The sequence below is a fragment of the Corythoichthys intestinalis genome, chromosome 11 (genome assembly GCF_030265065.1).
Source record: "Corythoichthys intestinalis isolate RoL2023-P3 chromosome 11, ASM3026506v1, whole genome shotgun sequence".
Lineage (NCBI taxonomy): Eukaryota > Metazoa > Chordata > Actinopteri > Syngnathiformes > Syngnathidae > Corythoichthys > Corythoichthys intestinalis.
The window spans coordinates 46,425,457-46,438,396 of NC_080405.1; the positions used below are offsets into that span (position 1 = coordinate 46,425,457).

At 38.2% G+C, this 12,940-nt stretch overlaps 1 protein-coding gene across 3 annotated transcripts in view; it reads right to left on the reverse strand.

The window, feature by feature from the left end:
• Positions 1-12,940, reverse strand: part of prom1a (prominin 1a) — a 135,661-nt gene that overhangs the window by 13,538 nt on the left and 109,183 nt on the right. For all 3 annotated transcript variants that reach the window (XM_057849376.1, XM_057849375.1, XM_057849374.1), the window contains 4 exons: positions 11,516-11,605; positions 8,917-9,032; positions 8,199-8,267; positions 3,099-3,195 (listed from right to left, as the gene is read on the reverse strand). In XM_057849376.1, the coding sequence (XP_057705359.1) occupies positions 3,126-3,195; positions 8,199-8,267; positions 8,917-9,032; positions 11,516-11,605 (345 nt within the window). In that variant the 3' untranslated portion in view covers positions 3,099-3,125. The remainder of the gene's footprint in view (positions 1-3,098; positions 3,196-8,198; positions 8,268-8,916; positions 9,033-11,515; positions 11,606-12,940) is intronic.

The following is a 12,940-nucleotide window of genomic DNA, read 5'->3' on the forward strand; positions in this document are numbered from 1 at the left end:
TATCGCAAATCGTATCGTGAGGTACCAAGAGGTTCCCACTCCTACTAAATATATGGCCTTGTCGATGAAGAGGAACCCTTTACAAGCCAAAAAATAAAACAGGAGTAGACGAACTTGCCACATGAACACTAGCAATTTTGTCCCACTCTCGTGTCATCCCGTCTTTCCTGTTCATTTTGCTGTGGCTGCTCGTTTTGTGAAATATCAACAGTGCTGTCTCGCTCATTAATGTTCTTCTTGGGTTCAAATTGAACGGGCTGAACAGATGACATGTTTATGTCACTAAGCACTTCACCGCCCAGAGTGCGTTGCGTCGTCAACAAAAGTGGCGACCTACTTGTTCAACCAATTTTACAAATTTTTTAAAAACGAAAACAAAGAGTGTTTTTAATATTAAAATATTATCACTCATTTATCTTTTAAGAACTTCAAGTCTTTCTATCCGTGGTTCCCCTTAACTCATTTGCTCCCAAAAACGTATAAATAAGTTCTATTTTTAATTGTTTCGGTGTCCCAAAGAGGTATTTATACGTATTTTACGTTTTTTTTTTTTTCACAAGAGACATCTCTAGGTTCTGATGCAACTTCACTCCAAAGCACAATGCAGAAAATCCATTTTAAAGCAATAAAACTGGCCACTGGAGGGTAGTAGCGGATTTGGTAAGAACTCATATCGGAACATGAAAGGAAGTGAATGAAAATAAATAGTCAGGAAACGGAAGATGGAAGAAGTAAGAAGTAAGAAGTGTGAGAAAAATTTGGAGAATGATGTCAAACACAAGGCACATGTCCGACACAAGTTCCCTGGGTGATTTCTGTTATGTGGTTATGTGGTCACTACACAGGTCCTCCCCAGAATTCACCCACACAGGACGCCAGGCGTAAACCGATTTAATGGAACGGAACGGTCGGGTTGCACGGCCGGGCCGATAGCCACGGCCACAACAGCGTCATCCCTCAGTTCAATAGTTTAGTTATCTGCAGTGTTGTTAATCTTACTCTAAAAAAGTAATTACCGTATTGGTCTGAATATGTGTTTTTTGCATTGAAATAAGACTGAAAAAGAGGGAGTCGTCTTGTATTCGCGGTTTAGACATTATACCCATTCACGACGCTAGATGGCGCCAGATATCATTGAAGCGATGTTCTGTCATGACAGATCTCAGCTACTCTCCGCACTCACGACGCTAGATGGCGCCAGATATCATTGAAGCGATGTTCTGTCATGACAGATCTCAGCTACTCTCAAGTCTAACCAGTTTGCATTATTTTATTGCAATGTTTTTCCTTATTCAGATTTGTTTCAAGAATATAGTCACAGTTAGACTTCACTTTGATGGTTAATGCAGTTATTGCAATTTTGTTGTTTTCTGACAAAAGATTGGTTTATTTACATTTCAAAAACCAGAAGCCATTCATTTACGAATGTGATTGCACTTTAGTTTACATACTTAAATGTTCAGATATTAAGATTTGAATGAGGCAAAATAACATGCTTTTTCTCTCAAATATATTGTTATAATCATTTCTTTCGGATGTACTGTAATTATTTTCTGTATAAAAATTAATTTGGAGTTCAAAAAGCCTTTTTTCAAACCTGAGTCTTGAAAAAGAGGGGGTCGTCTTATAATCAGGGCTTATATACAATACGCTAATTACAGTTACAAATTACTTCTCCCAAAAAGTAATTGCGCTAGTAACTCAGTTACCTGAATATAAGAGTAATTAGTTACTTGGCAAAGTAACTGGTGATAATTTTCATGTTTTTATGTTTCTCAAAAAAAAAAAAAAAAAAAAAGGTCATACAATGTGAAGTTTAAAAGGTTTTTGAGACAATTGGCCCTAGCTCAATTCTTTACCCTAAACTTAACTAGACACAGGGGTATTGCAGAAGTTGCGATAACTAGATAGTAACCTTTGCTATGTGTGGAAGTCATTTCATGTTGTGAATCAACCGTTAAAGTTGTTAAAATTGCTCCCCTTATTGCATTAGTTCCCTTCTGTCTATTTTTGACATGTGTAGGTAAGTTTTAAAACTGTTTCATCATTTAAAGATAGATTTAAGTTCAGTTTTGCCGATTTGGGAGCATTTTAGATAAAAAATTACTTAGGTTCGCAAGGAAGGTTCTCTACAACAGAGCCTTCCTAAGATGTGTACTGCTTTAACATGGTGGCTGTTTACTAACGCATCTAGTTCTTTATTATCCATGTTGCTAATGCCGCCATGTCTGTCATTTGCATCTAGTTTAGTATATATGTGATATCTACCGAAGCCTCATGTGGGCGTAGTTTGTAGGCCATCGGCTACAGTCATGTGTTATTGGAGCCACCTAGCATAGTAGTATCGCGTTTGCAACGGCGTCACACTCCCTTGCCTCCTCCCCACTCCTGCTCTGCTCTCTCGTCTCCGTGAGTCAGTCTTTTTCAGACTTTTCTCCCGTCAGTCAACCAACATCGTAACGCATAGTAACGCACACTAGACTAGTAACTAGATTACTCACTACTGAAGAAAATAACGCCGTTAGTAACAACGTTGTATTCTAATGCTGTTATTAACAATACTAGTTATGTGTAAATAAATTGTTACTTTGCTAGCAAAAGCTCTATTTGTCTTGTTGTTTATGTTATTTTGTAGAAGGAAAACATTATTCAGATGTTTGGGATGTCACAAAAGCAAAAAATAGCTGTGTTATAGTCAAAGTTATGTTTGAAATATATGCTTTTACAAAAAGCTTAATTTCTCTGTTTTTTCATCAGAAATTGGAAAATTGCTCAAACTAAGCTATTTTCTAATGCTGATTTCTAAAGAATGGAAAAAGATACGAACTAACTTTTTTTCCTGCTGAAAGAAGAGAGTCTAATCTTTCTTTTGGTAGGTTCCATGTTTATGTAGCAATAGAATGGAATTTTCTGTGGGCCTTGCAAAATCAGTCAAAATCCAGTAAAACGGCAGGGAGCGAAGGGGGTTGCTCCGGTGAAAATGGCTGGGAGTGAATGAGTTAAGAATTTTGTGTAAATGTTACAATACTGGAAAACAAAAAGATTGATTCATGCTGTGATGTTATTTAAAAAAAGGCGTTAGACACACACAAAAGTACCTCTTGGGGAGCCACAAGAAAATGTGGTCACCAGTCGATGTGCCTCGGTGGAGCCGAGGCTCGCGGGAACCTGTTCATGGTATCGTATGTCGGGATACTAGCACATGAACAACAACATTAGAAGCCAAACTCGAACAGTCACGGAAAAAAAACACACTTCGGGATTGAAACAAGAACATTGGGCAAGAGAGCAAAACATGAAAATGAAAGTGGCATCCACATACAAAACATTACGTTAAAATGCTTATTAACTCAATGGTACTGAAACATGATTATTCACTCGAAAAGCATGTCACTACATAATTAACAGATTTACATTTTCTTTAATGCCCTAAAGAAATTGAAACATATTAGGCATATCAATAGATGTTTGGTAAAATAAGGTCGATTATAATTGAATTTCACTCACAATAACATAATTTCCATTTTGCTCTAATCACTAGATGCTTTTAAAGCAACACAATGTCTCATTGTTAATTACTGATTAGCTTATTGGCACAATACGTGTAATTTTGCAAGGTTGTTGTAACACACACGATGTGGTAGGCCTATGCTATTCCCAAAGGCTGTCTGTTTTCTAATGAATTGCTGTAATTAAATCAAAGTAATTAAATTTTTTTGCACATGTTTTGCTCTGTGCCTGAAGTTATGGGCTAATATTCAATTGTGAGTACAAACAAAGCCAACATGCTGTTATTTGGTTGTTTTTTGTGGGATTAAAGAAGAAATGATAGGAAGCAGAATCCTAAAAGCGCTTTGCCATGCTTGCCTCTCTGGGAAATAAAGGATCAGGTGCACATTCATTGGACTTTGGCTGACTCTAAATGAGAGGAAACAGTGATTTGCTGGCACACATCATACTGTACGTGGCAAGCAGGAAGTTAATGACAAAATTCATATCCTAGCCCCAATGCCCCAAACACCAAAAAGCGGAACATTCGGCAGAAACGCCTCATTTGCACTTTTTTAGGTTACCGTATTTTTCGGACTTTAAGTCGCACTAGTCAAAAAAATGCATCACGACGAAGCAGCAGCTGTATTTGCTTTTGAAACCCGATTAACAAACTGTTCATAATAAATTAATGGACTGAATTTCCGATGTGAAGCAGTGGCTAGCACAAAAACTTTTGCGCCTTAACTACAGCAAAACTGAATGCATAACTTTTGGCACGCCATCCTCAATAAACGTTCTTGCACCCAGAGGTGGGTCGTAACGCGTTACATTTACTCCGTTACAGTAATGGTTTGAGAAAAATGCACAGTGGTATGAAAAAGTATCTGAACCTTTTGGAATTTCGCGCGTTTCCGCATATAATCACCATCAAATGTGATCTGATCTTTTGTTGCTCGTTTAATGTTCACATGAAGGAACTTGGACAATCCACAGAAGTTTTGGCTAAATATTTTGTGGACTGATGAAACCAAAAATGAATTGTTTGGGAGTAACACACAACGTCATGTGCGGAGGAAAAATGGAACAGCTCACCAACATCAACACCTCATCCCCACCGTGAAGCATGGTGGAGGGAGCATCATAATTTGGGGCTGTTTTGCTGCCTCATGGCCTGGACAACTTGCAAACATTAATGGAAGAATTGAATTCAAACGTTTAGTAGGATGTTTTGCAGGAAAACCTGAGGCCGTCTGTCAGACAGTTGAAGCTAAAAAGAGGATGGATGCTGCAACAAGACAATAATCCAAAACACAGAAGTAAATCAACGTCAGAATGGATTCAGAAGAATAAAATACAAGTTCTGGAGTGGCCTAGTCAAAGTCCAGATTTGAACCTCATTGAGATGCTGTGGCATGACCTAAAGACAGCGATTCATGCCAGACATCCCAGGAATCGGACTGAACTACAGCAGTTTTGTCGAGAAGAATGGGCCAAGATTAGTCCTGATCGATGGGCCATACTGATCTGCAGCTACAGGGAGCATCCGGTTAAAGTTATTGCTGCCAAAGGGGGGCCCATAATATTAAAGAGAATTATTATACTAAGGGGCTGTGAGACATCAATAGAACCGTTATGTGGCAAGATAACAAATATTAATAAACTTAACAAAAAAATAAATCACATTCATGAGCAATTATTGAAAATAGATCGAAAATTACGAACAATTCCGAAAGTATTCCGGAAACAGCCGAATGGGGCTTTGACGTCACAGCCAGGAAACAAAAGGTCGAGGCAGGTGCCATCGTTGTTTATCGACGAGAGAGTTGCGTTCGTGTTTTATCAAAAAATCGCTAAAATGGTTAAAACCTGTCATGCTATGTGGTGTACAAATAGCCATTTGTCGCAATGTAGTACCCATGAGTTCCCGAACGCGAGAAAAAGAGCTGGACTACGCAGACAATGAATAAAGTTCGTCCATGCAAAGAGGGCTAATTTTGCAGACCCAGCCTCCGGCACGGTTTTGTGTGGTGCGCATTTTACACCTGATTCGAACTATGGACAAATGAAATCAGGTTTTGCTAAGCAATTGCTGCTGAAAGCAGATGCGGTGCCCACCATACACGCGCAGCCACCTAAATGTCCTGAGATATCAAGAAAGAGGACGATGACTGGCACTGATGAGACCACCCCACCACCCCAGGCTAAGCAAAGGAGCGGAGCAGCCAAGCTCGAAATGGCCAGAGTGAGTACTCTTTTATTATAAAATACATATCATGCATTGGATATAGGACTGGACACATGTATAAATTATCGCTCGTAAAATATATACAACAAATCCTCTAATCCCATTCATATTTGTGTCTGTTGGCAGAGCGAAAACCTATGATAGCACAATAAATGATAATTATTCTATACATTACTTTATTTTGCGGTCACGGTGTATCAGCTTCACAAAAAGAAATGCAAAACAAACCATTCGGTGTTTCTGTTGCCGCAGGTGTTTCATCAGTGTGATTGCTCCCCTCAATGATCATTTCATTGGGCTGCATTGGCTTTCGTTTGGGCTCAAATTGATAACCCAAAACACCAAAGAAAGGTTCATAACTCTCCTTGTCACCATTAGAAGAACGTTCGTTACGTCGGATTCGTCGCTGCAACTAGAAACAAAATTGTCCGCCATCATCGCCGCCATTCAGTACTAAGCACTGAGCCGGGTGTTTCCTAGTTGTGACGTCAAGCACATAATATGCTAGATTTCCGGGATCTCGGGCGCCGGTCGTTTTAGCTTGACAATCGATCCAAATTTCTATCATTTTCTTGGTTCAAAGTTCAAAGTGTGCTTTATTGTCAATTTGTTGCGATGTGTGTAATTACACGAAATGGCATGATATGAATGCAAAAGGCATGCGTTTATGGATAAATGATGGAATACTGGCATTTCCCCAGGTGTTGTAATACACTTTAAATGTGATGGTTCACTTACTTATTTTCACCCTTCTGTCATTGTTTGCATACTATCCTCATTAAAATATGAAAACTTATAAATAGTTGTATAGAGTTCATTTTGCCTACACTTATATATTCGTCAAACCCTTTCTTTTATCCCAGGCAATAGTAGGTGGTTTCATTTACCTGACATGTTTTGGCGGGCACTTCCGCCTTCGTCAGAGGCTCTGACGAAGGCGGAAGTGCCCGCCGAATGAATGTGATTTATTTTTTTGTTAACTTTATTAATATTTGTTATCTTGCCACATAACGGTTCTATTAATGTCTCACAACCCCTTAGTGCAATAATTCTCTTTAATATTATGGGCCCCCCTTTGGCAGCAATAATTTTAACCGGACGCTCCCTGTAGCTACAGATCAGTATGGCCCATCGATCAGGACTAATCTTGGCCCATTCTTCTCGACAAAACTGCTGTAGTTCAGTCCGATTCCTGGGTTGTCTGGCATGAATCGCTGTCTTTAGGTCATGCCACAGCATTTCAATGGGGTTCAAGTCTGGACTTTGACTAGGCCACTCCAGAACTTGTATTTTATTCTTCTGAAACCATTCTGACGTTGATTTACTTCTGTGTTATGGATTATTGTCTTGTTGCAGCATCCATCCTCTTTTTAGCTTCAACTGTCTGACAGATGGCCTCAGGTTTTCCTGCAAACATCCTACTAAACGTTTGAATTCAATTCTTCCATTAATGATTGCAAGTTGTCCAGGTCATGAGGCAGCAAAACAACCCCAAATCATGATGCTCATGCATCATGGTGGAGGGAGCATCATGAAGTGTTGATGTTGGTGAGCTGTTCCATTTTTCCTCCACACATGACATTGTGTTTTACTCCCAAACAATTAATTTTTGGTTTTATAAGTCCACAAAATATTTTGCCAAAAATCTGAGAAGTGTCTTTTTGCGAACATTAAACGAGCAGCAAAAGATCAGATCACAGTTGATGGTGATTTTATGCAGAAACGTGAGAAATTCCAAAAGGTTCACATACTTTTTCATACCACTGTGCATTTTTCTCAAACAGTTACTGTAACGGAGTAAATGTAACGCGTTACTACCCACCTCTGGGTGCAAGGAAGTGCCCGCCGAAACATGTCAGGCCTTCGTCAGAGGTTCTGACGAAGGCGGATGTGCACGCCAAAACATGTCAGGTAAATAAAACCACCTACTATTGCCAGGGATAAAAGAAAGCGTTTGACGAAAACCTATAAATGTTTGGGTGATTTTATTTAAAGCAGACACTGTTTTTTCATCTGTGTGATTTTGATATCAGATCACAATTGAAGGGGAATTTTTGCGGAAATGTGAGAAATTCCAAAAGTTTCAGATACTTTTTCATACAACTGTATTAAGGATTTAGTGTAGGTTTTCGGGCTGTGGAACGAATTAATGGAATTATAATGTATTCTTATGGGAAAATCCTGCTCGACATACGACCATTTCGACTTACAAATAAGATCCTGGAATGAATTAACTTCGTATGTAGAGGTAGCACTATATAAGAAAGAAGACGAATCAAATTATGAAAAAAGCGTCACTTATAGTCCAGAAAATACGGTAATTCTTCTTAAAAATGGTGAAAGGAAAAATAAAATAATCCCAAATAAATATGGGTTCACTTGCGTGTGTGTGTGTGTGCATGCATGCACCCACCACCATTTACCGCCATCACATGCACTTTATAGCAAAGAGCATATTTACCTGGTCACGGGGGGGTTTAAGATGCCTTGTGGGGGCTGGCTATGATAACCATTATTACCACTTTCCATACTGAAAACAAAACATTGCATACAAACAAGCACAAAAAAACCATGAAAGATGCCAGATGAAACATGTGGCGTGCTTCTGCTTGTTCTCAATGGGCGCACCATTTTCTTTTGTATTATTTACAGCAATATGCATTGAAGCATCGTAAGGTAGCGATTGAGAAAGCCCTTCGTTGAAAGGTAAGGGACACTTTCACCCCGAAAGCCAGCACCAAGAATAATTTTGGAGTAAACAATTCAATGTTTTAAGAAGCAGAAATGGGATAAAAAAACATAATGTTAAATGGAATGCACCAGGAAGTAGTTGGCCCCTCCACCCCGCTTACAAAAAAGGAACATGCCAGAGCGTCATTGTAAAGTGCAGAGTGCAATCAAGAAGGAGAGGAGATACAAAAAAAAAGAGATGGAGGATGAGCTGGATGATGGAAATAGTAGAAATGGTTATCACAAAGTAAAATGCCAAGTCCCGGAAACGGAGGAACTATAACCAAGGAAGAAACAAAAGCGGGAAGAAAGAGTTAAGGAAGCTTCAATACAGCACATCACCCACATTTCATTCACGCTCAAACTAATGAGGAAAATGTTCACTAGTTTGTGAGGCAGTTTTTATCAAGTGTGGCAGTTTGTTATTAAAAAAGATGAAAAGCACTCACTCATCGTAAACATCCTCCGTGTCCATCCTGCGGTAGAACTTGGCCAGCTTGACGGCGAGCACGATGCTCGGGATGAGGAAGAGCGTGGCGCAGCCCAGACCCATCCAGAAAACGTTCTACACAAAAAAAATCAATAAAATTGTGTGTAATGGCAGCAATAAATAAATAAAATCGGAAAATTGACAAAGTTTTCACACCCCTATTTGGGTTTCGAAGTAATACATGGTTGGTGACACCAAAAAACAGACCCCACATTTTGATAGGTGTCATTTCTAGATTTTTTTTTTTCCCGGAATAAAAAGAGACTGCAGCAAAAACTAGTTTATTTTCAGTATGATGTATGATTTTCTGAAACAAAATACAGTAGACATAGTTACAGTCTCTTTTTATTCTGATAAAAAATATATAGAAATCAAGGGCGTAGGTTTGGTCTCAACATTTGTAGGGACGATATATAACAGCATAACCTGCATTTACTTTTTGCTAGGGACGGGACATTATTAAAACCAAACAGGTTGGGTGAATGGGGGTCAGGGCTACATTTCTCACGAGTATGAACCTAATTAATTGATAGGCTAAATGATCAATGCAAAATAAATTGACTTATACTTTCATGTGTATTGGTTCAGTTGATACACAGTTTGATTCAAACTTTTGTTTTCAAAAATTACTAAAGAAACATTTTTGAAAACTTCCAGAATATATGTCTGGATTTTATGAACAAATTTAAGTTGCAATAGTTGAACATAAATTATATTAATCTACACAATAAATACAAACTTGTTAATAATCTCTTCACTGTCCGGGAATGCAAAAAAAAAAAAAAAAAAAACGTTTTTCTTTAGACCACTCAACGTTGTCTGTGTAAATTAAGAAATATAACTGAAAAAACTTCATAACGTTAACAGTAGAAAACACATGCAGGAGGACATTTCTCTTTAAGCACCTTCCTACTCGGGTTTTGCAGGTTAGCAAGTTCACACAGTTTAATGTTATGCTAACTCTGATGCAGGTCAAACTTTCAGTAGCAAAATTAGTGATGTGCATCCCACCTGCAAAACATTGACGTCTTTTACATTACTTGACGTCTTTTACATTACTTAAAGTAGCTGCTGCTGGCCGAAAAAAAAAACTTATAACCCTCCTCTTCGATGAGGCGGAGGAGGCGGCATGTTGTCGACATGTTTTATTTTTTTCGGGGCTGTGTGGGTGTGCGTGTGTGTGTGTAGGGGGTTAAAGTGTCAGCCGATCAGATGTGCGTTTAAGGTAAAAAAAAAAAAAAAAAATGGACCGGTACATTCAGCAAGTCAAAAAAATGTAAATGTAGATCTGAACATAATGAAAATAAGGCTACGTTCATACTACAGGTCTTAATGCACGAATCCGATTTGTTGTCATATCTGTTTTTTTGGCGTGGCCGTTCAGACTGCCTTTGTCCATTGAGACCATTCAAGTATTACGCATGCGCACTAATTCACAGTCCGACACGCGCTGAGCAAGACGACCCGCATGCGCAGAAGCATCAAAACAAATGACCACACACGCTGGCTGTCATCCGTCATTCCAGGGATATCATATTTTGCTTTTTAAAAAGAGGACACAAATAACAGACATAAATAATCCCAGTTTAGGTTTATATTCAAAGTATATGGATCGATAGCATGCACGCACTGTCCGTGCATGTCGCACACACATACGCGCAGTTTGCCTCGACTCTCGGCCGTGTAAGCAATGTTGAAATATTGCTTATATGGAGCAGACAGAAAACCGATCATTCTCAGGCTTATCCTCAACCCATTTTTATTTTTTTATGACTGTTGTCAAGTCCAACCCTTCCTAAAAAGCCGTGTTCAAGGCAAGCTAGGCACTAATAACGCACAGCTGCACCGCTACGGTGGCTTCTCTCTCGCTTTTTGATGACGTAATTGCTCCATGAATTCCGATTTGAGAGACTGGACAGTACAGACCGCCGCAACAGTCTGGAAAAATGTGGCCCAGATCGGATTTGAACCACATACGAAAGTGACCCTGATCGGATTTGAAATGGTCCAGTTCTATGCGACTTGTCACGTTCAGACCGTCAAGTTAATGCCTCACTCGAGTCGGAAAAACACGAAAAAATCGGATTCGTGCATTAATACCTGTAGTATGAACGTAGCCTAATTCACTTAATAATAGTTGTGTCAATTCTATCCTTTCAACATAGAGGTAGACAATCTTAAATTACCTACATAACTGAACTCATTATATACTGTAATACAAATAAGGTTGCTGAAAAGTTTGCGAGGACAATTTGAACATCCCGAAAAGTTGCTAGTGTTGTGTCTGTATCGTCCTCACGCAAAACTACGCACTTGATAGAAATGACACCCGTCCATATTTTGGGCCTTTTTTTTGTGTGTCACTTGAAAACAGCCCAAAACAGAATTCCAACACACAGATTTACACTGAATAGTCAATTAACAAAAAAAAGCTATTTAACATCCAATATATTTTCAATGCACATCACCCCTAAGAAACCATTTCATTTTTAGTTTTTGACCCACTTTAAATGTAATAATAATAAGGCATGTGTTTGATGGAATAATGGATTAAATACCATGGAGTCCACCAGGAAGCTACAGGTGAAGATTTCAACTGTATCCAGGACATTGCTGAACGGCTTGCACTGTGCCACATCAATAGCCAGCTGCATCAAGACCAAACATAAATATAGTAATTAATTAGTAATATGTTTTGTGTATAACGTGTCATTGTGGAGATGCATTGCAAATTGCAATATTCATATTTTCATACTTTGAAACGTTCCAAAATTTCACACAGCACAGGCTCTTTCGATTTCTCCGCTAACATAAATGGTTGTGTCAAAAATGCGTGTTTTTCGCCAAAGAAAGACATTCATTTCCAATGCAAAAACATGGAAAATTCCTATTTCAAATTGTATCTCATCCTACATTTAAAAAAAAAAAAAAAAAATTCACATAATTTACATATTTTAAAAATTCAGGACATCAAGGCACACAAAAGTTGTATAGTTTTTGCCAAAAATGCACAGTTCCACCAAGCACTGCAAATGTAATAATTGCATACATCTTAATTTAAAAAAAATAAATACTGTATCATATATACTTTTTTCTAACTGAAAAAAATTTGCGATGGGCTGGGGGCGCAAAGTTTTTAGCTCGTAGTAGCGAGGGATTGGCGGAAAACACTTAGGTGACTTGAAGTTTCGCTCTGAGACCCTCAATTTGGCCAACTTTCAAAATTGTCCGAAATGCATGTGTGATACATCATTGGAAAGCTTAAAATCTCAATTTTTGGGGGGAAGAAACATTTTTAACAGGACAGCCGCGATGCAGAAATCGCAGACATGAAGGAGTGGTCGAGGTTTTCTTTTTCATATATTTACGCTTTTAAACGTTTTTTTTTTTTTTTTCCTTCAATTTTTATTTGTCTGGATCGATTATTTATCATCTAACATATTGGAGAAAATGCGACCGTAACAAAAAAAAAAAAAAAAAAATACAATTGAGCGATAGTTATGAGGTACATATACGCCATTTTTTTCATTGTGATGTAATTTGGTTGAGAGTTTAAGATATGCGAGTGAATAATTTTTTAAAGTCGTTTTTTTTTTTTTTAAACAAAATATTAGAAATGAATTCATGATTCTAAGCTAAAAATGACAGACATTTTGAATAAGAAATTTAACTAATTACCTTCGTTTTATGGCTGGGTTGAAACGAAAGCGGTTGCACGACGTCTGTAAACGGGGGTTTCCAGGGTAAAACGGACAAATTAAAAATAGTTCGGGGGCTTAATGCGCCATGAATCTGCTATGGCAGCATTTAGACATATTGTTGTAACACAACAGTTGTTTTAGCTTATAATACAGCAGTTTCTTTAAAAGAAGGATGGAAGAGCAGAAACTGCCTTTTCAGTCTTGTCTGTGTTTTTCGCCTTATACGTTTATATAGTGAAAACACTATTGCCTCAGTGGGCTTTAAAAAAAAAAAAAACAATT